General features: G+C 39.1%; 2 protein-coding genes across 9 annotated transcripts in view; one reads left to right on the top strand and one right to left on the bottom strand.

Annotated features, from left to right (window-relative positions):
• AMPD3 (adenosine monophosphate deaminase 3) overlaps positions 1-3,792 on the top strand; it is a 29,234-nt gene extending 25,442 nt beyond the window's left edge. For 2 of the 3 annotated variants that reach the window (XM_065838817.2, XM_065838815.2), the window contains exons 13-15: positions 236-409; positions 1,518-1,628; positions 2,550-3,792. In XM_065838817.2, the coding sequence (XP_065694889.1) occupies positions 236-409; positions 1,518-1,628; positions 2,550-2,726 (462 nt within the window). In that variant the 3' untranslated portion in view covers positions 2,727-3,792. Of the gene's footprint in view, positions 1-235; positions 410-632; positions 1,484-1,517; positions 1,629-2,549 lie in introns of those variants that run through there. The other variant, XM_065838816.2, reaches the window with a different exon arrangement.
• Positions 1-21,495, bottom strand: part of RNF141 (ring finger protein 141) — a 49,430-nt gene extending 27,935 nt beyond the window's left edge. For 2 of the 6 annotated variants that reach the window (XR_011739272.1, XR_011739273.1), the window contains exons 1-6: positions 21,355-21,495; positions 19,239-19,441; positions 17,691-17,799; positions 16,545-16,726; positions 13,306-13,413; positions 8,085-8,200 (exon numbers count right to left, since the gene is read on the bottom strand). Coding sequence is in view for 4 of the 6 variants with exons in the window: in XM_065839465.2 (XP_065695537.1) it covers positions 11,630-11,780; positions 13,306-13,413; positions 16,545-16,726; positions 17,691-17,799; positions 19,239-19,423 (735 nt within the window). In the remaining 2 variants the exon portion in view is untranslated. Of the gene's footprint in view, positions 1-7,579; positions 8,201-8,993; positions 11,781-13,305; positions 13,414-16,544; positions 16,727-17,690; positions 17,800-19,238; positions 19,442-19,874; positions 21,029-21,354 lie in introns of those variants that run through there. The other 4 variants (XM_071808908.1, XM_065839465.2, XM_065839466.2 and 1 more) reach the window with 4 other exon arrangements.
• Positions 21,496-22,010: the final 515 nt, after the last annotated feature.

The raw sequence follows: 22,010 nt of genomic DNA, 5'->3' as shown, positions 1-22,010 counted from the left end.
ATCATATTTTTTAAAAGATGATGACATACGTTGAAGAATGTGAATTATTTTTATAAAGATCAGTAACATTTAAAATTCAGACTTCTAAATATTTTCTAAAGAAGTCAGAGTTTAGTATCAATTTTGTTTTGGTCTTAGTCCTCCCTCTGTAATGCTGTTTCCATTCTGTCCAAGAGAAATCTTTTTTTTCATCGTCCACGGTACTATTAAATGCTGACTGTGTTTTGTTTTGCAGAGTCCTGTCCTCCAGTATCTTTATTATCTTGCACAAATACCCATTGCTATGTCTCCACTTAGTAACAACAGCCTGTTCCTGGAGTACTCAAAAAACCCCCTGCGGGAATTTCTCCATAAGGGACTTCATGTGTCTCTCTCCACAGACGATCCTATGCAGTTCCATTATACAAAGGTAAGAATTGCACAAAGCACTTCTTTGAATCTGGCAGCAGTACCACACAGGCCAGAATGACCTGAAAGCTATTTTATATCATTGCCTAGGATATAAAGTTTCATGTCTTTCAGTCACTCCATTCATTATTACTCCTCATTCTCAGTCTACTACTCACTGTTAGGTTTCAGAGGGAAATGTCTGATTTCCTAATTATGTTTCTTTTGTACTCTTGCCTCTCCAGTGTTGGCTGTTGAAGTATAGAATGAAGGATGAGGCTGGAGGGAGGTTTGAGCCTTCATAAACAATCCTCTAGAGTGCCAGGAAAGTCCAGTTTCCTTACTAATAAATCTGGGGAAGTACATTACAAAACCACCATGTGGAATCTCTGAAGATGACATACGAGCTGTTTGCTCAGTGAACTGAAAGTGATTCTTGCCCTTGGGTGGCCTGGCAAGACAGAAATGCCTGGTCGCTGGGTTTGATGCCCCACTTTAGTAGTTGGCGCTGACCTGAGTCACGCTGTGCCTCAGGGTGGCCTGTGCATTGCTCAGCTGTCCGTCCTCTGCGGACAAGCTGAGCTCTGGTGTGCTCCACCCAGGCTTGTTCTGCCCCACGATGTGCCTCTGCTAGAAAACAGAGCTGCTGTGGGGGATTTCTGCATGGAGCTAATGCAGCACCAGCCCAGTTACACATAGTGTGGGAGATCCTCAGCTGTGACAGCCCCCTAGAGTCAGGCCCAACCTCCTTGTGTTGGACAGTCAGAAGGGAGAAATTGCCCTGCTGTCTACCTACATACATTAAAGATTTACGACTAGATCCTCCAAGGTGTTCACATACCCTGGGATCTCATTTGAAATTGCCTAATAAATGCCTCTAAGGATCTGGACTGCAGGCTGCAATTTCTTAGGCTAAGATAACTGGATACCCAGTGCCTGTAAATTATTTAACAGTTGCCCTTGGGAAATTTGAAATAAACAATTCTGTTGGTAATTGTGATGTTAAAGTGTTAAACCTCTAATTTTTCACAGCTGTCTAAAGAGCATGTATAAATTCCTTAATTAGTAATGAGTACATATCCCCATTTACATCTTATTTACATATAATGTTAAACATTTTGGTGCTACAGGAAGCTCTCATGGAAGAATACGCTATTGCAGCCCAGGTGTGGAAACTAAGTACCTGTGACTTGTGTGAAATAGCAAGAAACAGTGTATTACAGAGTGGATTGTCAGATAAGGTAATTATGCCTGAAAACATCTCCTTTGGGAATATTAGGGCAAGTAGGAACTGAGAAGTCAATAGCCTTTAAATTGAATAGTAGGTGCTTTATGTGATGGATTTGTGCACATCCCTATCCTCTTTTCCAGAAATATTCACAAACTATCTGCTATACAGTCTTATATTAAAAAAAATTGATGTTTTTTTCTCGTTAGCTTTGTTTTGGAATTCCCAAAACATGTAGAGAGCCAGATGCCTGTTTATACTCAGTTCTGTCTCCAGTCCCAAACCTTTAATTATCCCTTTGCCAGTAATTTTATATATGATGTCTTGCATTGAGTAAAAACAAACTGCCTGTCATAAGACATGGTTTTGCTTAGAAGGGAGTACTACAGAAAATATTCGGGTTTAGACAGGCAGTCAGATAAGATTAAATTACCGTTTGGCTTTAAAATTCTACACATCCATGGCTTTCTCTAGAACTTATTTTAGAACATCCTCTCTTCTATGCCACTTCCAAACATTCCTCTCAAGGAGCCTGGTATGTGAAGGGGCTTTACAAGTGTAGTCTGTTGTTTCTTCCAATATTCTCTAGTGAAGAACTACTAATTTTTGTCTTATGCAACATTTAACTAACAGGAGAAACCTAAGCCTCTTTGTGACCTCTCACATGAAAGATGCAGTAGTGAAGACCAAACACTAGCACAAAGGGTTATAGCCAGCCAGACTGAGTGTGCTGCTGAGTAATTCAGTATATATATAAACTTTGGCCTTAAAATCTCCAAAATTGGTTAAGACTCTGAGGTAAAGTTCACTGGCCAGCTGGTTGAAGCTGCTCTTTTGACTTGCACTGGAGTCACTCAACTAACAAATACTCAGTTATACAATAAACCAAATAAATTGAACTGACTTCTTCCTTTTTGTTTAATCCCATTCACAGGAAAAACAGAAATTCTTAGGGGTGAATTACTGTAAAGAAGGGCCTGAGGGAAATGACATTCGAAAGACAAATGTTGCACAGATCCGGATGGCCTTCAGGTACGAGACACTCTGCAATGAACTTAGTTTCCTGTCTGATGCTATGAGAACAGAAGAGATTTCTACTCTGTCAAAGTAGTTACAAACTCGAAGAAACCAGAACATTTCACTTCTATCAGGATGTTAATTAACATTGACTCATCTGTCTTTGATGCTACCAAGACATAACTGAACAGTACAGAGAAAAATAGAGTTATCTATGGAAGGTAAACAGCGTTTGCTGTTAGCATTTACTGCATTATTCTCATTGCAAAAATTTCAGTTTCTACAAACGTTAGGCTCTAAATATTAAATGCACACTGAGAATCCTGTAATATTTGTTTCATACTGTGTTAACTGTGCACTATATTGTAATTTGGAAAACAACAGAGAATATTCATAGCGCATCTGTGACATGCACCTCCAGACTCTGCAGGTGCTGACAGTGTCCACGCACCTGTTTTTCCCTGCTGGTCTCAGTAGCAATCACAGCATTTAGCACTTGTAAGTTTAACTCCTTATACGTTAGCAGTTTGTATGGGGTGCGTAATTTTGAGACTTCCCTTTCATTCTGGAGGGTGTTCTGCCAGTTTTTATCTTAATGTTTCAGCAGTTACACTGGAAAACAAGAAAACCCAAAATCTGGTAGTCTTGTTTAATGACTAATTACTTCCTGTTGTCATGTAGGATGTCTGTGACGAACAGCAGATTAATGCTTTTTATTCTAGTAAGTAGAAAACATGGTGTCACAATCATCACTATTGTACATTGTAATAATGAGTCTAATTATATCATGAAAACTTTGCCTTGAAAGTTGAGAACACTTTTTTATTGCTTTGTAAGGGAAATAAATGGATATGCCAGTTCAAATTAGTTGGAAATTTATGCAGATAATTTTGGTTGCATGTAAAAAGAAATTTTTTACTTGAACAAAGGAAGTGTTCTTATGAATCAGTGGTAGAAACTCCAGACCTGGGTTCTGGTCCTACTTCTGACATATTTTTACACATTTGTGTTCGTTTGTATTTTAGTCAATTAGAATTGAATGAGAAGTCAAAATGTCTGTTTATGGGGAAGCTAGCCCACTTGAGATATGTCATTTCATGTTATGTTAAACTTTGATTTATGATGGAGCGGCTAGTAAAATACAGCTACTGGAATATTCATCACTGTCAGTCCTTTTTTCTGTTTGGTCACCCTTCTTAAGACAGCACTACTCATTCAGAAAGGATTAAAGGTAATGATGTGATAGTATCTGGAGGTTAGGCATCTTAGAACAGTAATTCAGAATTAATGCATAAAAAGGAAATAATGAATACTAGCCCATCAAGCCTCACTAGACCTAGAACCCTGTATGTTTTACTACATCAGACACCTCGTGCCACTCTATTTCTTAGGCCAGGTCCTCCTCCTGCAGCTTGGGCACTTACATCCTTCCTTTCAAGAGCACATCAGGTCTTGATTTCCCTTGTAAATGCAGCCAGAAGTAGCAGTGGTGACATCACCCATACCAAACAACCCATGAATGGCATAAATGCATATATGAATCGAAGACATACACTCTTTCCTCAGGCTGGGGCAGTTCAAAGCAATACCTACAATGATTTTTTTTTAAAAATGTACCTTCTGTCCTGAATGGTGATTGCAGGGAAATGGCACCAAAGTAGGGGAAGAAAGAATTCCCTATTGCTTCCTATAGTTGTGCAGCCCTATAAGAGCCCCATAAGGGAGATTAAACCTAAAGACCCTTAGGAAGCAGCTGGAAGTAAGGCTGCTCTGAGCGAGACCAAGGCCCGGGAGCAGAGTTCTGGCCTTCCAGTCACTATGACAGCTGCCCAAGTGTCACACACAGGGAACTGAAGTCATTGCATATGTTCTTCATCCCAGATATGGTTGCAGATAGGCGATGGGAGACCTGGCCTAAGGTGTGCACTGTTCAACTAGTATTTGTATTCCTTGTGCAGCTCAAAATTGTGTGAAACCGTGTTATGCAACTCAACTGTATGATAATAACATTGTCCAAAGTTCTTAGTCAATAATGCTACCTGGCCTCACTGTTAGAAACATTAGCAGCTCATGTAATGCATCATCAGGATTGGCATGCGTGATTTTCTTAAGATGAAGTTTGAAAACAGTGGTTCAAGCATTTTAGCTGCATAAAATGCAGATGTCTTGTTTTCATTAGTACAACTTACAATGTTGATAACAATTTATTAGTATTATTTCCCTGAGAAAAGCACCTGTGTCCAAGCTAAATAAGGAACATACTTGGTTTGAAGAATTTAAATTTTAAGTATTTTCATGTACTAAACATTGGTTTACTTGGGTTGTGTCACCTGAAGGTTGCTATTAGTGCTGCTTTTGTTGTCATTTCCATTTCTTATTTAGTTTTCTTAATACTATACCAAATTTATGTATGTTTAATACCTTTTCAGCTTTCCTTACCTCAAAGACATCAGGTTCTAATATATCTGTAGCTCTTATTAAAGCAAAAAAACCAAACTGGATTGGAATATTCAGTTAATGGACAGTAACTGGGATTTTGACAATAATAACAATAACACACAAGTTCTGCTTTCTGTGCTTCCTTGTGTGATGCTTTTACGGATAAATTGAGCTAATAGTGTTATATTTAGGGAAACAAACCGACATCTCAAGCTTCCACGACTACATCTCTTTAGGTCATCTTTTAATTAGGCAAGAGTTATTGATTCTCAAGTTCCGTTCTTAAACTTGAGCTTTCTTTTTTAAAGTCGCACTTTTGTTCTAAGGTGTGGCTGCTCAAAACACCCTTGCAGTCTTAGGATATGTACGTCATGAAGGGCAGATGCAGTGTTGAAGTGTTACTGACATCTCAATAACTCAAATGCAAGACCGGGCAGTGGCTGACTTTCCACACCCCCCCACCCTGATCAAGCCTGGTTACACCCCAACTTATGTTAAACAGAAAGGAACAAGACGAACATCCTCGTAGGTGGTGATCGTGGCGGGTGTTGCTTCAGAATGGGAGAATATCCTGTTTTCACACAATTTCACTGGTGTTGAGGTTCAAATATTGTTCAAGACTTCCTTAAATCTGCTGGCTCAGAGCATTTTATACTTTCACCTAAAGTAATTAATGATGGTTGTTTGATATTTACAACGTATCTGAACAATTTCTAGTGATGCTCTTCCATTCTGTTACTTGAGCAAACTTAAGGCATTTGTTGTGCCACCGGATAGTACAATTTTTCTTCTCACCCCTGAGCTACCTATCTTCTCATATAATTGTTCTTTACCTGTGGCTAAACCTTTCTGTTCTGTTTGCCTAGTTAAAATCTACTACAAGAAAGATGGTGGTGGGCAGGGATGTCTGTAAAAACTGCTTTTTCTTTCTGTGCCTGGGTTAAATGATGTTTATCTTTTGCCTCTTGTGGAAGCATTAAACATTACACTAATAAATAAATTATAAAAAAATATGGTTAGGATTTTTTGTATGTGTATACCTCTCAATAAAATTGTAGCTGCTCAAAATCTCTGCATTTATGTATAACTGAAAACCTACGCAACTAAACTGTTAGCAGTGCAGAAGACTTAAACCAAAACTAAGGCTTATCACAGCATGAAAACAGAAAAAAACCAAACACATACACGCAACAAACGAAGATACCCAAAACAAAACAGTGGAGGTAGAGAAGATAATAAGCAATATTTAGGAGGAGCTAAAAGTTTAGCTGACTTGAAGCAATTCTTTGTTAATGAAAACCAACTGTTCTGGTATGTGCCAACAGAAGCCATGCGTTAAGTCCTGCAGTGCAACTGTATTGCAGAGCTGCCACCTGGCTCTTGGTCTCTGTGCACCAGGGTAGGGCATGCGCCCCCTTCCCTCCTGGAGCTTCAGCTTGGTATTAAACAGAGTCAAACACCTGCATTTTGGAGCAGGAAAGCAGCTCTGACACCCACACTTGAAACAATTTAAGCAGTACCCACAACAGCTTTATCTGAAAAAATAACATGATTAAGAAGTCAACAAGTGACAAATTGAAACAGTTAATATCAACATAGATATTCTGCTACAGCAAGATGACTTTTGAGGAAAAAAAGTTTAACACAAATTACTTTATCCAGTAGGAAATGTAATAAAGATTTTTAAATGAGGATGAAAATGCGTCCCTTTCTGACTAACACCTACCATCTCACATGAATATTTTTGGAAGGTCTATTAAAGTGGGTTGGAACCACATAACCATGGAAGCATAGCCTGTTGTATCAAAACCCTACCTTGTTGCACATACAATCAAATTCCAGAAGGGTGGGTTTCTAACTAATTTGAGCTTAATTCATAAAAATACCTTGGATTTTTAAACAGCATTTTGAACCAAAGAGGAATGCTCATTTAATTACCTGTTGGATAGTATTCTTCATTCTACCAGACTCAGACTGGGCAAAGTTCCATCCATAATTTCAGGCCTACAAAACCCATGCCCAGTGCTTAATATTTTAACCTCGATAGTTAGGTTAGTGAGGTAAGCAATAGGTGAGCAATCATCAGCTAATTAACATCTTGACAGCTCAGATACAGAAGCAGAATGTGTTGTCAGGTCCCTCACAACCCTAACGTTCATTGGAACATGGCTTGTTCACAGCAAAACACGTTACCTGCTGATCCTACACTGCAGTTACTCGAAAAGAGCACTGTCCCATTCGGGTTAATTTCAGCGACATGTAGTAACAGGAAAAGAATGTTCAGTCTTTAAGGTTTGTTGCTGCATGATAAATTCTAGGCCTTAGAATCAAATATCTGAAGAAATTACAATTAAAAAAATTCCATTTTGAAATTACTAATTTTTAAGGCACACATGTAAGAAAGCAGAATTCCATTCACCCACTTAAAACCAGGTGAGAATAAAACCTTACGGTAAGTTACCCTTAAGGATGGTTTAACAGAAAAACAAAGAAAATAACTCATTACTGTAATATTCATCACAACATAATTATTTCCATTACAGAGCATGTGTAATTAGTGGATACAAAATTAAAGAATTAATTCTATATATGCAGTGTCAAACATTAAGGCCAGAGAGGTTAGCATAAAGATGCCATTCGTATCAAGCATCTTTAAGGCTCCATGAGGGAGCCGCTGTTGCAGGATTCAGCAGGACACAAAGCACAAAGAACCATGGCTGAGATGTTCCGTCTAAAAATAATGCTTTTGGCACATACAGTTACACAGGGGTGGAATTTAACAGGTCGGTTCAAGCCTTTAGCATTGAGATCTCACCAGTTGCCTAATGTTTTCAGAACTGGAGAGAGTACGGATTAGAAAAACATTATATACAGAATCTTCTTTGAAGGAAAGACACGTAAATTAAATATGCTATTTCCCACTAGAAGAGAAACATGCATATTACATTAATATGGTGTCTAAACTTGCAACCCAGTAACTACAAACATTTGTTAATTCCTCAAACACACCTACCTCCTGGTGTATCTGTCAACTGGTAAGTTTTCCAATTTTAATTTCCTGATCTGTTCATGAATTCCTCTCCCATTTCTCACTTGGCTTCAAAAGATCCAAACACATAAACCAAGTAGCTAGACAGAAGAAACAGTTACATTAATTATAGAATTCAATTCTTATTAAAAAAAAAAAAAACAAACAGGAAAAATCTGAGAATCATACTCCAAACCTTAGCATTCTTAAGCTTTGAAATACTATTAGGAACACAATGGAAAAAGTAAATGTCACTTCTCTGAAAAGAAAAAATCTTCCCCCGAGAAACCTGTTCCTCAATACCGTCCTTTTAAGTAGAATTGTTTGGTTTTTCTCATCATTGCAGAATCATAGAATCATTTTGGTTAGAAAAGACCTTTAAGATCCCAGACTTCAACTGTTAACCTCGCACTGTCCAATTTGTTTTGGCAAAAGAAAAACAGAAGAATCAGGCTCTCTTTTGTAGAGCTGCATTTAAGCTACTTTGTTATTATCACACTTCCAAGTTTAAGAGCCATCTGGGTTCAAACTGGAACACAAGAGGTTCCACTTAAATTTCAGAAGAAACTTCTTCTCAGTGAGGGTGACAGACACTGAGAAGACACAGACAACCCAGGGGGGTTGTGGAGTCTCCTTCTCTGGAGACATTCAAAACCTTCCTGGACGCCTTCCTGTGTAACCTCATCTGGGTGTTCCTGCTCCAACAGGGGGATTGGACTGGATGATCTCTTGAGATCCCTTCCAATCCCTGACATTCTGTGATTCTGTGACTCCTAACAGCACACTCTTAACCACACCACCTGTACAATGGAATTTGATTTAATTAAACTTCAGTTTTCAGACTGTAGTGGTATTAAAGCCAAGAGATTCCTCAAGTTTAAAAGAAGTTGGACATTTCTTCCAAAGTAACTTTATTGCACAATTCATACACAAGGTTTAATATACTGGAATGCCCTTAGCTATTAATACAATCTATAATGCCTAAATTACAATTTCACATTAAACCTGTAAGAAATCTTCACTTACCACAAGAAAGTTTCTTTTTTCTAATGCCCCACCACCAGCTATTTGCAGGAATTCACATTTTCAGGGTCTAGCTTCTGGAACCCATCGCCACGTCCCTGCCAATGCGATTCCTTTTCCAAAGTTGTTTGCTAAATGTAGCACTTCAGACAAGCTAACACCAACCAGTACCAAATTACTAGTTTTTCAGTGTTAATATACCTATTATCCCATAAAACATACAGTACATGTATTTTACAAGGCACACATTACAGTACCTAATCACAGCAGTGTGAATTACAGCAACTTAATTTAAAAAAGCTGTACAGAATACAAAGTTTACTTTTTCACTATTTAAATAATTTTTCATTAGTTTATACTGTAATTGTAAGTGTCATTGTGCTGCAATTAACAAGCTTTTTGCATCTTTACAAAATTACATTTTAAGAAGGTCATGTAAGTTCTCAGCAGACACTCAACTTATAAAATCTCAGTCCAGAAGTATAATTCTTGAAACACTTGAAAAATAAAGTTAGCTCAAAGCTTTAATTTAGATGCTCTTTCTGTTCCAGTGATATAAAAAATTTAAAAATTCAAAGGTTATTTTAAAGTTCTGAACATGGATTAATGCAAGCTCGAAAAGCAAGAAGAAACCAAACTGGTGTGCAACTAGGAATATCTGCAAATGTTTTAGTGGAAAATCCCTGACCATTAACGATTTTCAGCCCAAATAATAACTGCCTTTATACAACCAAACAGACCACATATTTTCTGAAGAATATCTCATTGATATCAAAGGACTAACAAAGGGGAAAATTAGTTCTAAGCTATATATGTTCATAAAAAGATTTTTCAATAGTTAAATACAGATTTACACACTAAGCCATACTGGCTTTTAGATGATACACACAAGAAGAGTACGTTGCTTATCTGTCTTAATGTCTATGATAAAATTGACAACTGTGCCATAAGCCAAGCTCAAATAGGTGGCACATGCTATGCACGTTCCTTAAATATTAGTGAGAAATTCCCAAGATCTGGTCCCTAAAATAATTATTTTGTAGTAAATTAAGAAAAATAACCCAAATGTGCATATCTACATATGCACGTGCCTTTTAGTTCAGAACCTGTCTGTGATAAAAGGCCTTAGCCTTATGGCATCAATGAATTTTAACAAGTGTGGTAATTAAAAACGCATTCTTACAGTAAGCAAGATTTATGCTGATATTCCCTGAAATACTACACTTGAATATTTCTCACTCAATAGCCTCAAGCTAAAAGAGTAGTATTTGTTAATATACATATGAAAAAAAATTAACCCTCTAAAACAGCAATTGATTTCCATAACACTATTTATGCAAAAGAGGCTTAAGATGGGTTTCCTGAATACTAACTATTTTAGACTAAACTCAGCTCTTTAAAGATTTTACTCTGCTAGACACAGAAATGCAGTCGCACTCCAGTTGTGATATCCCTTTTCCCAAGTTGTCACATGCGCATCTCACTGCAAGCAACATTATTAAAGCAGAAGTTTCTTTCTGCTACATAAAAGCATATTGCACTTTTAGGAACAAAGCACAGCACCCTTACTTAGATTATAACCTCTTAACTCTTAGTGTGCCTTGTAACTCTGATTTCATCACTTCAAAAACTCAAGAGAAGCTGATAAAACCACAGTATCTGACTAAGCTACACCTTAACTCTAATGCAAATAAAATTGTTCTCTTCAGATATGTCTAACGTTTAAAAGCAATTTTGGCTGTTCTTGATCAAAAAACTATAAAGAAATTGATTTACTTCTTTTAGGATTGTATATGAAACTGTTTAAGGTTTCCAAGCTAATAAGACTATCCTAGGTATCATGTTTAAAAAAATATTCTAAGAGATAATATTGTTAGAAGAATAAGAGGAAGTGCATGAGTACATTTATAGAGCTGCCTACACTCTCCAAAACAGATTTAAAATAATTAATACTAAAACTCAGATGAGCTTGAAATCAGTATCTGTAAACACTAAAAGCAGTAATAACTGGCTACTGAAGAACAGGCAGTGGGATATCTTCAAGTTTCAGCAGTAAAATTTCAAATTAATAATCACTAGTGTTAACTCATCTTTATTCACATTTGTCACAAAAGTAAAAGGGTAAGAACTCTGAGGTCAAGCCATCTGACATGGTTCATCTTGTGTAGCAGTACACTGATGTTCAAACAGCAGTTAGCAGTTGTAGTTGTGCTGTTAGAAATTGATTCATCTAGTAGTTGAACTGTTAATAAATATCAAAAGATGTTGCTAAAATAAACCTTGTTAATGATCAAAGAGTTTACTGAAAGTACAGATTAATAATGAAGACTGCACACACATACACTGTCTTATATACCCTGTGTTTTAAAAGAGCAGCGTAGGTTTGCAGCAGCCAGGAAGAGAAGTAACAGACAGACTGTGGAAGAACGGCAACGAGAGGTAAAACCAGACGTTGGTGAAAACGAGTGCTTCAGGTGCTTCTGCTATGATCAGCTTGTTGGCCAGGGTCAGGGTCTGTGAGGCTGGCCCGCCTCATCTACCATGTTAAGTATGTAAGTAGCGATATCATCTTCTGTAGGCGCGTCTGAGACCACCCAAGAATCACTTGCCCCAGTGACTTGCCGACGGCAGACAGGACAGCTTCTGTGACGATCACTCCTGTCAGGAAGCCAGAAAAATGAGTGGTTTTCAACGATGGTCGTTTCCTGGCCAAATCCAGCCAAAAGAACCCCCAAACAAAAGAAAACCAACCCAGTAAGAACTTCAAGAATGATCAGCTTAACTGGATTAGACCACTTTTGGTTTTTTTGTTTGTTTAAAAACTTGGTGAGGAAGATTGGCCAGCAATTCTGAATGTATCTCCATTCTCTGAGTGACAAATTTGGAGTCACGTTCCTCATACTCAAGTTTGCTCAGGTTAAACAGAATGCATCTAGCTACCTGTCCAGAAAGTTTAAACGGAAATCCATGGTCTGAATTAATTCTTCCTATTTTCAGATACTCAGCTGAGGTCCTTCAGAAACCAGTTCCCCTAAGCTTCCCATATAAAAAGGAATCTTTTTCCTGGGTCATTCAGCCCACTGTAGTTTAGAATTGATCCCTCAGGGTACCATCCACCTCCATTAACTAACTCAGGGGTCCCAAACAATTCTGCTTCTGAGCTGGGAGCCTCTGTTTTATGTCTGGATTAACAAGAGATGAACCTTAAAAACTGAGTACAAAAAAAAAAAAGAATGGTGTAACTGGAACTTAGTCAAGAGTGCAGCTGACTCGTTGGCCAAAGCAGAATATAATTGACTCTCCACCACAGTTGCTGAACTAAGCCCTGTATTGCTGATGTAAAATTATTTGCATTAACTAGCCAAAAAGCCTTTAACTGAGAACATCTGTTATCACCTAAAGCCAGACTGCCAGAACACCTGCCTAATCCTTGAAGGTCCTTCTGCAAGGTCGGAGAAGAGCTACGCTCCTCCGCAAAGGAATTTTTCTCACTTTTCCAAAAACTGGTGTATCAGACAGACGCAAAGCTGAAGAGCTGTTCAGTTTACTATGAAGCTGGACACATACTGTAAGATATGTGTTATATATGAATTGAACGGCATTGCTATTGAGAAGAAGTCTTTTCCTGGAAAAGTCTGATATATTTAAATTAGCAAATTGTATGCTACTTATTTTAAATGAAAGCATAACGTATGGAAAAAATTCCTCTGACATTTCTTTCCCACATAAGTGAAAAGACAGTCCAAGCTGCTTTGATTTTTGCATAATCTTGCAAACTATTGATTTTTTCTTTACAAGGAAGCTGTTAATGAGATTTTTATGAAACATCACATGCCAGCATCAGCATATACCCTGTCTTCAGAAGTTTTTGAACAAGAATACAATAATTTAATTTTACAAGAATAAAAAGAGATAAGAGATTAAAAAAGAAATACTGAAAAGAACCTTCACATCTCTTTTTCCAAAATGAAATTCATAAGATGTTTACAAATTCTGGAATCCTTCTTCCCTTATGCTGCAGTCTAATTTTACTCAAGCTTCATATGTATCATATGTACGTTAGCTTGCAAATATCTTCAGACATTAAATTATACAGGACTAAGGAATCTGTCAGACCAAACTGAAACATGTCAGACAACCCGCACATACTATAAAATAAAGAATATCCTTTAATAAGTATTACCATTTATCAATGCATTTCTGGCAGAAACTGTGAGCACACGGCAAAATTAAATCAGCACGCCCATCCATGCAGATGCAACATTCCTCTTCATCTGTCAACTGTTTAACCCTGCAGAAGAGAAGACAGTATTTTTTCCCAGATAACTAATAAGTTTTACATTGATGCCCTAGTAACTGTATTAGTTACTACATTTTTCATAATAATTAGCGATGGACAGAAGGAAACACCTGTGCTTATCCGCAAGGAACGTGTAATTTTGTGAATGGACAAGTCACACCATCCCAGCCAATGTCAGCAGACATAGCCTCAAGCTACCAACACCAGTAAATGAATTAAACTGAGTCAGAATATGCATTTACTTTTTGTGTCATGTGATGCATTTGGTGTTGCAAAGGATTATGCAAATCCTTTTTCATATCAACAAGGAAGTGTGAGGAATTCAAACTGTTACATATCACATGCTGGGCAGAAGAACAGAAACACTGTTTACATTAAAGGCAGGAGAAGAATCTGCCTTCTTTTCACAGAGTGTCAGGATGTACTATTTCATAACGAACTTTGTCAATGTCTGTGTACTGGCTTATATCCTCGATAAAAATCTGCATGTCCAGAGGGTCGCTACTAGAATGCATGTTCACTAATTTCAAATGCCATTAAAATGCCAAGAACTGAACTGCACATTAGATTGAAAAGGTTGGTTTCAGCTTGCAATACACTCCTCATGATTGTTCCTTCAAATGAGGAGTCTCTCCCAAGTTGACTGTTACCACAGCTTTTCTAGTTAAGCTTCTAGGTGTTTTAAAGTGAGATCACTCCCTGGGACAGGCATTTTCATTTTATCTGTTTTTGTTACAGTTGTTGTTGTTTTTTTCTCCCAGATAACAGATAACTGCATCTAAAGTTTCTAACAGAAGCTGCAGAGCATCCTCAGCTTTCACTGACCTCACTAGACATGTGAAGTTCCTTAATTTTATAGTCATATATTCATGGTTCACTTCCAAGGCAGACATGTAAGTGTTCTGAAAATTTCAGGTTTTCCAAAACCCTGATTTGAGAATCCCTTCTGTGACTTGGGGCACAGATGCAGCGTTTCAGAAAAAATGGCATTTCAGAAGAGACAGTCCCCCTTAATGACTTTTGACCAGACCGCTTTTCCTTAGGTACCTTGGGAGCTTGTCAAATAACAGAATAATTTTTAACTGTACAGATTAGTCAGCTAATGGACAGCAATTAATGTCCTTTTGTTTTACTATTCAGTAGGTCCTTAGGGTTTCCTTTCCAAATTGCTTTTTGAGAAATTACTTTAGAATGCTAGGAGATTTTTTTCTAGAAAAACAGATGGTGATTCACACACATTGAGGACAACAGTTTCCAAAAAAACACCCTATCTTTTGATTAGCTCCCTATGTTTTCTGGACTTACTCCCTTCCATTTCCCTCCCCCAAGCAACTTTGAGTACTAATCTTGGATAACACTTCAATTTTAGAAATTTGCTGGTGTATATAAAAGCAAATGTACTTAAAAGGGTACTCTATTTATAAAGTTTCTGGAACCTAAGATTTAGCCATAGGACTAAGTTTCTGAAGAAATGGTAAAATGACAAGGGTGACAAACTGAGGAAAAGCTTTTTGTCTCTTCACTATCAGAACGCATAAAGCACTTACAGATATTTTGGAATGTTCTAAATAGGAAGTAGGTGTTCTAGAGAAATGGGGTATTATTCCAGGAGTTAAGAATAATTAAACAGGTAGTATTTGCTATTTTTGGACAGTGATGTCTAGCTCTTGCAGAGCTGAAAAATGTCTAAAGTTGAGAATAATTTAGGCAAATAGGAGGATATCATGGAAAAACAAACGGAAGATTTCCTCAGTGTAGAATACTTGAAGGTGCTTCAGCCTCTAGTTTTCCCAATGACTTCAAAAACTTGGATAAGATACAATTGGAAAATACCAGCTCACTAAATTCCAGCATATTAGCATAAATTATCAGCATATTAGAAAAGTATAATCTTGTTATTTGTCACTAAAACTACCTCAAGTGGTAAAGAAACCTTGAAACCTTGTATCTACTGTTTAACTTTAGCAATACATGAAGTTGTTTTGCATAACCATCTGGGGTTTTTTGTTTGGTTGGTTTGTTTGAAATAAAAGGCCATTTCCAGACATATGTGTATTCTAATATAACCATGTATCTTTGAGTGAGAGCAGGAATATATGATTTCCCAAACATGCTCATGATTTCCTACCAATTTCAAACATTTTGGTAACTCAGAACAGCCAATAATTTAACATTATTTGTTCCCAAACCAGAAGAAATGGGAAATTAAATGAAAAGCAACACACTTTGCAATCCACTGACCTAACCAGTGGGCTCTGTCTTCAGAATTACAACAGAGCTGACTCCCTTCTCATTCAAACAGCCAAGTGTGACATTTTAACAAGTTAAATAGCTTAGCAACCTGTTTTGTTAAAATACCTGGCTACCAGCTTCTTCAGTGGCTGATACAGAGAACTATACCATACACTACTTTTTCTTGTAAAACCTACCTCTGCCTCACTTAAAACTGAGTCGGAATTCTGAACTAACTCAGAAAGCTCAAAGTAAGGAATTATTGGTAGCACCATTTCCACACAGGGAAAGGGTGACAAGCTTCTTGCTATAACGTTCAGTTTGAACTGAAGTTATTGCAGGTGTTGACCTCAGTCTTTTGCTTTTCCTCTAGTTAACAAAGCAGGATGTCAACATGTGTGAGACAGTTCACATTTTTCCAGTCTTACAAGGTAAATTACTACTGTAACTGATGAGTTTCTAGTGGCAGCAGATGGGAACTTTCACATGCCAAAATGTAAAAGAGGAAGAGAAAGTTTAAGTGGAACAATAACAAAATCTGTTTAAACAAACACTGTCAAAATCCCTAGATTTGTAGCTGCAGCTGATTCCATTTCCTCCTGTTTCCTTATTCAGGAGATGCAACTTATACCATGTTTATATCAAAACTGATCATTAAAACAAATGTTCTGAAAGCTAAGGCATGGTAGCACCAGCAGAATTTCACCCAAGTACACAGCAGGTTTTTTGATACAAGAGAAGGTGTGCTGTTCATGTTTGTCATGATACAAAGTCCGCATCTGCCAAGAGCGTGCAGTTCTGATCACCCAGTGTTTGTAGTTAAGGTTTTACGCACAATTTCCAAAACATCCGTTGTAACTGTGGTCAGAAGCTAAAATATATCAAAATACCTTCCCATCCACAAGCTGGCCTGACAAGATGACACAGACGTTAAACTCTCAGCAGCTTCTTCAGAAGCACCACTCTGTGCAAGAACTCCTGATGCTTGATTGGTGATGTCTTTATACAGTTGAACAAATTGATACAAGTTCAAGATTCTGGAAGCTTCCACAATACCACTTGTTTTATTTATCTGAAGAGATAAGAATTGTTTACAATTACATATCAGCTTTTTACTTGACATTGCTCAAAATTATTTTAATGCACTGCAATTCTCATGGCACTGGCCACCTTCCCACGTGTCCAACACTGTTAGCAAATTGCAGTCTGCTTCAGTAAGAGTTGAGACCTGCAAACGCAACTGTTCCATTGTGAAGAATACTACAGTCAGGACTATATTTTTAGGACAATTACCATCACTATTCAAATGTGTAAACCACTGGGCTAAACTTAGAACAAAACCCATATTAACCAGTCATTTCAGATTTGAACTTAAAATAGTCTATAATGATGGCTGCCTTAATGAAAACCATGAGCGGACAGAAAATTGCAAACTGTTATGTTCAAACAAGGTTTGAGAGTTGGCTTAGTTGAAACTACATGTTAAGATTGTCCAGTGGATTCAGGACCATTTAAGGACGTTACCTAATAGGATACAGAGGGGAAAAATCTCATTAGAAAGAGCAAACTTAGGAACTTTCGTCATGGTCTCCAAACTGAGTTAAACATTTACCTTTCAGATTGGTTTTCTAAGGAACCAGAATATATACAGTTACACCAGCTCAGCTAATAATGCTTGGAATTGCTGACTATCTTCTAAAACTATCAAACTATATAGTTCCCAGGTGTTTGTACTAGTTGATTACCATAACCTGACCACACAAATCATCTGAATTGATAGTTAACAGGCTGTAAGCATTCCACTGAAAGGTGTAATTCCTTTAAACTTAGTTAGGAAAATGTTTTTAACCCGCTTTTTGCAGAAACTTAGAATTTAGACTTAATTTATCTCAAATAGTATCCTCAAGTGTATCAACTTTATAAAAATATAGACTCAAAATACAGGAAGCAGGTGTTGGATTTTATCAGTCAAAGTGACAGTCCTCAAATATCTGTACACAAAAATCCCACTAAATTAAAATTTTAAACAATCTTACTTTAGTACATATTATCCGAACGATCACCTTCCAGAAGGCAGAAGAATCAGAACCAGGCTGCACTTCAAATAACAGATGTTTGTCTTGTCCAGAAGCCAAATTTGCAGTACTGAAATAAAGAAACATCAGTTTTACATAATGTGCTAGACACGCGAAAATGAGCAACCTCAGTCACTGGTATTTATTGTTCACCTATGTGCTCATTATCCTTGAAGAGGTTTTACTAATACTGCCCAGAGACATGAAATTAAAGACTAATGACCTTCTTACCATGTCATGAAATATAAAATACACAGTCCATTTTACTTAAAATTGCACAGTAAATTTCAGAAAATGATGTGCAAGTCTTTTGATCCAGCATCAGCAAGTAAGTGTCCTTTATAGAAAATGTATATATACTTTCACTGTTTATTACAGTTATCATACAACCTTGTGGTCCAATCTAAAAAGGTTACATCCTTGTCATGTATGTAAAATAAGCATGCAAGTTCCAACACATGCAGATGAGGTGTATTTTTGTTAGTGTGTACTAATAACAAAGCAGTCAGGTGAAAGCTTCAGGTGACCCTGAGATTTTTCATTTTTCCTATTTTTTTTTAGCAGAACACAGACACCAAGGTCTATTCCGTAAGAATCAGAACAAGATATGTTACTTTCAGGATGAACACTATAAACAAAAGATGCTTGAATAACAGTGTTATTTTGGAGTTAATTATAATGAAATCCATTTAGATTCTCAGGCAAAACATAAGGTAAAGTTCTTCAAAATCTGTTTATCTGTCTACCCAGAAGACAGCTATTTGTTCTTGAAGGTCATTCATCAAAGTATGACACTGTACAAGAACATTTCTAAACTGAATACAAATTCACATCATAGTTAAACATCAAGCACTCCCAAAAGCCACACACTACAAAGACCCTTTTCAGCCCATATGTTTCCACTTCACATCATTTTATACCATAAATATTTAGTGAAAATTACAACTCTGCTTTTTTGTTCATTTCTTTTTACTATCCATGTATCAGTCAAACAAAAGGCAACTTACTAAAAATCCTACATATGCAGTCTTTTATTTGGGATTTTCTTGGCTGCTGGTTTCAAATAGTACGAACACAGAGGTGGGAGAGATGCTCACAAACAGTTGTGTCTCAGGTATTACCTTCCTGCTGTAGCTATACTTTCTAGGGCTCACATTGCTGCTTCCAGCAGAGAAAGCAGCATTCCATCTTTAGGTGGTTGGTGGAATGGGGAAGAGTAGGGGAGACAGGTAACGCTAACAAAAATATACTGCTAAACATCTACCTCTTGTGAACATCCAAGAGAGAAGCAACACTTCTGGGAGAAGACTACTGGAGAAAAGTGAATTTACAAAAGGAGAAATAGCTTTGGGTTTGAAGCATAATTACAACCATTATAGAAACCTGAAGAACTGAAGGAAACATTTCAAAATGAGACGGCCAGTTCTGGCTTGGCCTGCACAGGGCAATATATTGCATACAAGGTCTCTGTAAAACATGAAAAAAAGAACAAAATAAAGTAAGGCTTACATATCGTTAAGTTCAGCTACTCTTCCCAGAAACTCTTCATACGTTAGGAAACCACTTTCTTGAACCAAAGAGGCATGCTTTGCTACTTTTTCAGGCAATTTGTTGATTACAGTTTGTGTGTGGTTTGAAATTTGTTGACCCATGGTGAAGTTCTTCACCTCAGTTCCGTAGAAAGAAGTTCTCATTCACTTGTGGAGTCTCTGCTAAAAATATTTTAGAGTTACGCTGGTGTGTTTTATGAATGGCTACTCCTTTATTTTCTTTTAGTGTAAGAGTTTAGGTACCCACTAACCACTCTAATTATTCTACAATAACACAACTTCAACAGTCAAATCATAAACAAAACAGAATGCTTAGAAGAGACTGGAATATGGCATTAACAACTTACGAAAAATGTATAGCTTTGCTTACAGCAATACCTGTACTGAATAGATAATATTTCACACGGAGTCTTCAGCAACTCCAACACACACACATAAATACATCCAGTGGAATGCAAAATAAAATCTCACGATGATAATGGCAATTTATGACAATCTTTGTTTTTCCTAAATATCTGTGCACGTGAAAGTCAGAATGTCTACAAATAAGCATATGTTTATACACAGACATTACATTAGGAATTCGTTTTCTTACATTTGCAGATCACGAGAACTCTCACAGCATTCTTTAACTGGTAAGCCATGGAATCCATGTCAGTATAAACCAATTTAGAAATCTCCCTATTTGCAGCAAACACTCAACTTCAGGACATATTACAGAACTGACTTGCTCAAAACTATCTTCAACTTATCTCTCCTTTCCTTTACACTCATACCTTTTTCGCCAGAAGTCTGCATACAGACCTATCCTATGACTTACGATTCTGAATCGTTATCGATTTCCTCCCCTTGATCCCTCTCATTTGACATTCCCCCAGAATTTCTTTTTGCTCTTTGTCTTGAAAGAGCAAGAGCATGCAAACTAATGCTGCCTGTACAGAGTTTGTTGCTTGTAATGCAAACCAGCAGTTTCATACCCTTTTAAGACTTCTACAGACAGAGGTCTGCAGTGGCAAATTAACTGCAGAATATCAACCTTAAATATGGAATAAACCGATACTAGGTGCATTACAAACACCTTATGAGACATCACAGAGAAACAGAACTCCATCCCGCCTGAAGGTATAACTGCATTTGGGTGTAAACCCACCCATGAACATGGTCTGCAGCTGTTGAGATCTTGCCATGGTGTAACAAAAACACGGTATGCATAAAGTGAGGTCATATCAGAGCATTCTACACAACCGTTCCAGTATTTAACCCAGGAAAATAAACTTCCAATTTAGCATTTGAATTCTGACCAGATTCTGTTCCCAGACAGACGTGCTCCCAATCGAGTCACTTTTCTCCGTCCACATTATCCCACAATCACCTCCTCTGCCGCTACCTGGGCCTCACACTTGGTGAGCACACACCTACAAGATCTATTGAAGAACAACTTTCCAACAGCACCACCTTTCCCCCTCAAATACAGTCCATCCCGTATCTGCCAGTTGTTGTGTGCTCCTCCAGCTGCAATGCAGCCTTCTGAGGAAGCCGAGCGCCCCGTGTGAGCCTGCTGAACTAGTAACGAAAGACTGTACCACAGCACTTCGGACAAAACCCCCCTACAAAGATGTCTGGAGAAGCATTTCCTTTTGTATATTCTCCGAGCTCACACACAGCCCGCACGCCGGCAGACCGGCTGCCGCACGGGCCTGCTCCCGCTCGGACAAGGAGCCCCTCAGGGCCGGGCCTCCTGACCGCCACCTGGACCCAACGGCCGCGCTCGAGACAGGCCGCGCGCACGAGCCCGGCTGCGTCACAGCTCCGTCGCGCGGCGAGGAGGGCGCGCCCGCTGCCCCCGGCCCCGGCGGGTTCCCCGCGGGTCCCCGCCGCTCCACCCGTCCCGCCCCACGGACGCGGCAGCGAGGCCCGGCTCAGGGAGCCGACGGGGCCGTGCTCGGGGCGCCCGCACCCAACAGCTTCCCCCGGCCTGGGCCCGGGTCTTGCGCCCTCCGCAGGGCGCCGTGACTGCGGGCCCCGCGCCAGCCCCCGAGGGGCCGCGGACGGAGCAGCCCCGCCAGCAGCCTCACCCCAGCGCCCCGGCATCCTGCTCGCCGCCGCCCCACGGGCACCGGAGCGGAGCCGCTCCCCCCCGCGCCTCGGCAGTCGGCGAGCGGCGCAGGCGCAGGAGCGACGGCTCCTGGTGCGGGCCGGTGACGCCAGCGCGGGTCGCGCTGTTGCCAGGACGCGGTGGTACCGCCGGGCCGGGGAGGCACCAGGGCCGCGTCGCGGGGCCCCGGCAGCACCACCGGGCCAGGGAGGCACCGGGCCCGCACCGCCGGGCCGAGGGCGAGACCGCGGGCCACAGGCAGCGCTACCGGGACCGCCGCCGCCGTCCGCGTCGCTGCGCGGCCCGACGCCATCCCCCGCCGGCGGTGACACGGGCTGATACACCGATACACGGAGTGGACGCCCCGCCTGAACATCCTGTCTCTTCAGCAGTAGAAACCGTGTATGGAGTTGTTTTCTTTTGAGAAAAATATTGTAATAGCTTGAATGACCAAACTTTTCTGCACTTGGGACTTGCTGCACTCTTAGCGAGTGCCCACTCAGTGCTGCACAGCTCAGGGTTCCCAGTTCTGAAGGGCCACAAGACTACCTATCGTGTTCCGTCTTTTCTACAAGCTCTAATAAATAGCAATTTAAATGAGACTTTATGGAATCTGAGCACTGCCTTGGGGGAATC

This window comes from Patagioenas fasciata, chromosome 5 (assembly GCF_037038585.1).
Source record: "Patagioenas fasciata isolate bPatFas1 chromosome 5, bPatFas1.hap1, whole genome shotgun sequence".
Lineage (NCBI taxonomy): Eukaryota > Metazoa > Chordata > Aves > Columbiformes > Columbidae > Patagioenas > Patagioenas fasciata.
The sequence above is the reverse complement of the archived record's forward strand: the minus strand, read 5'-3'. Positions and strand labels throughout refer to the sequence as shown.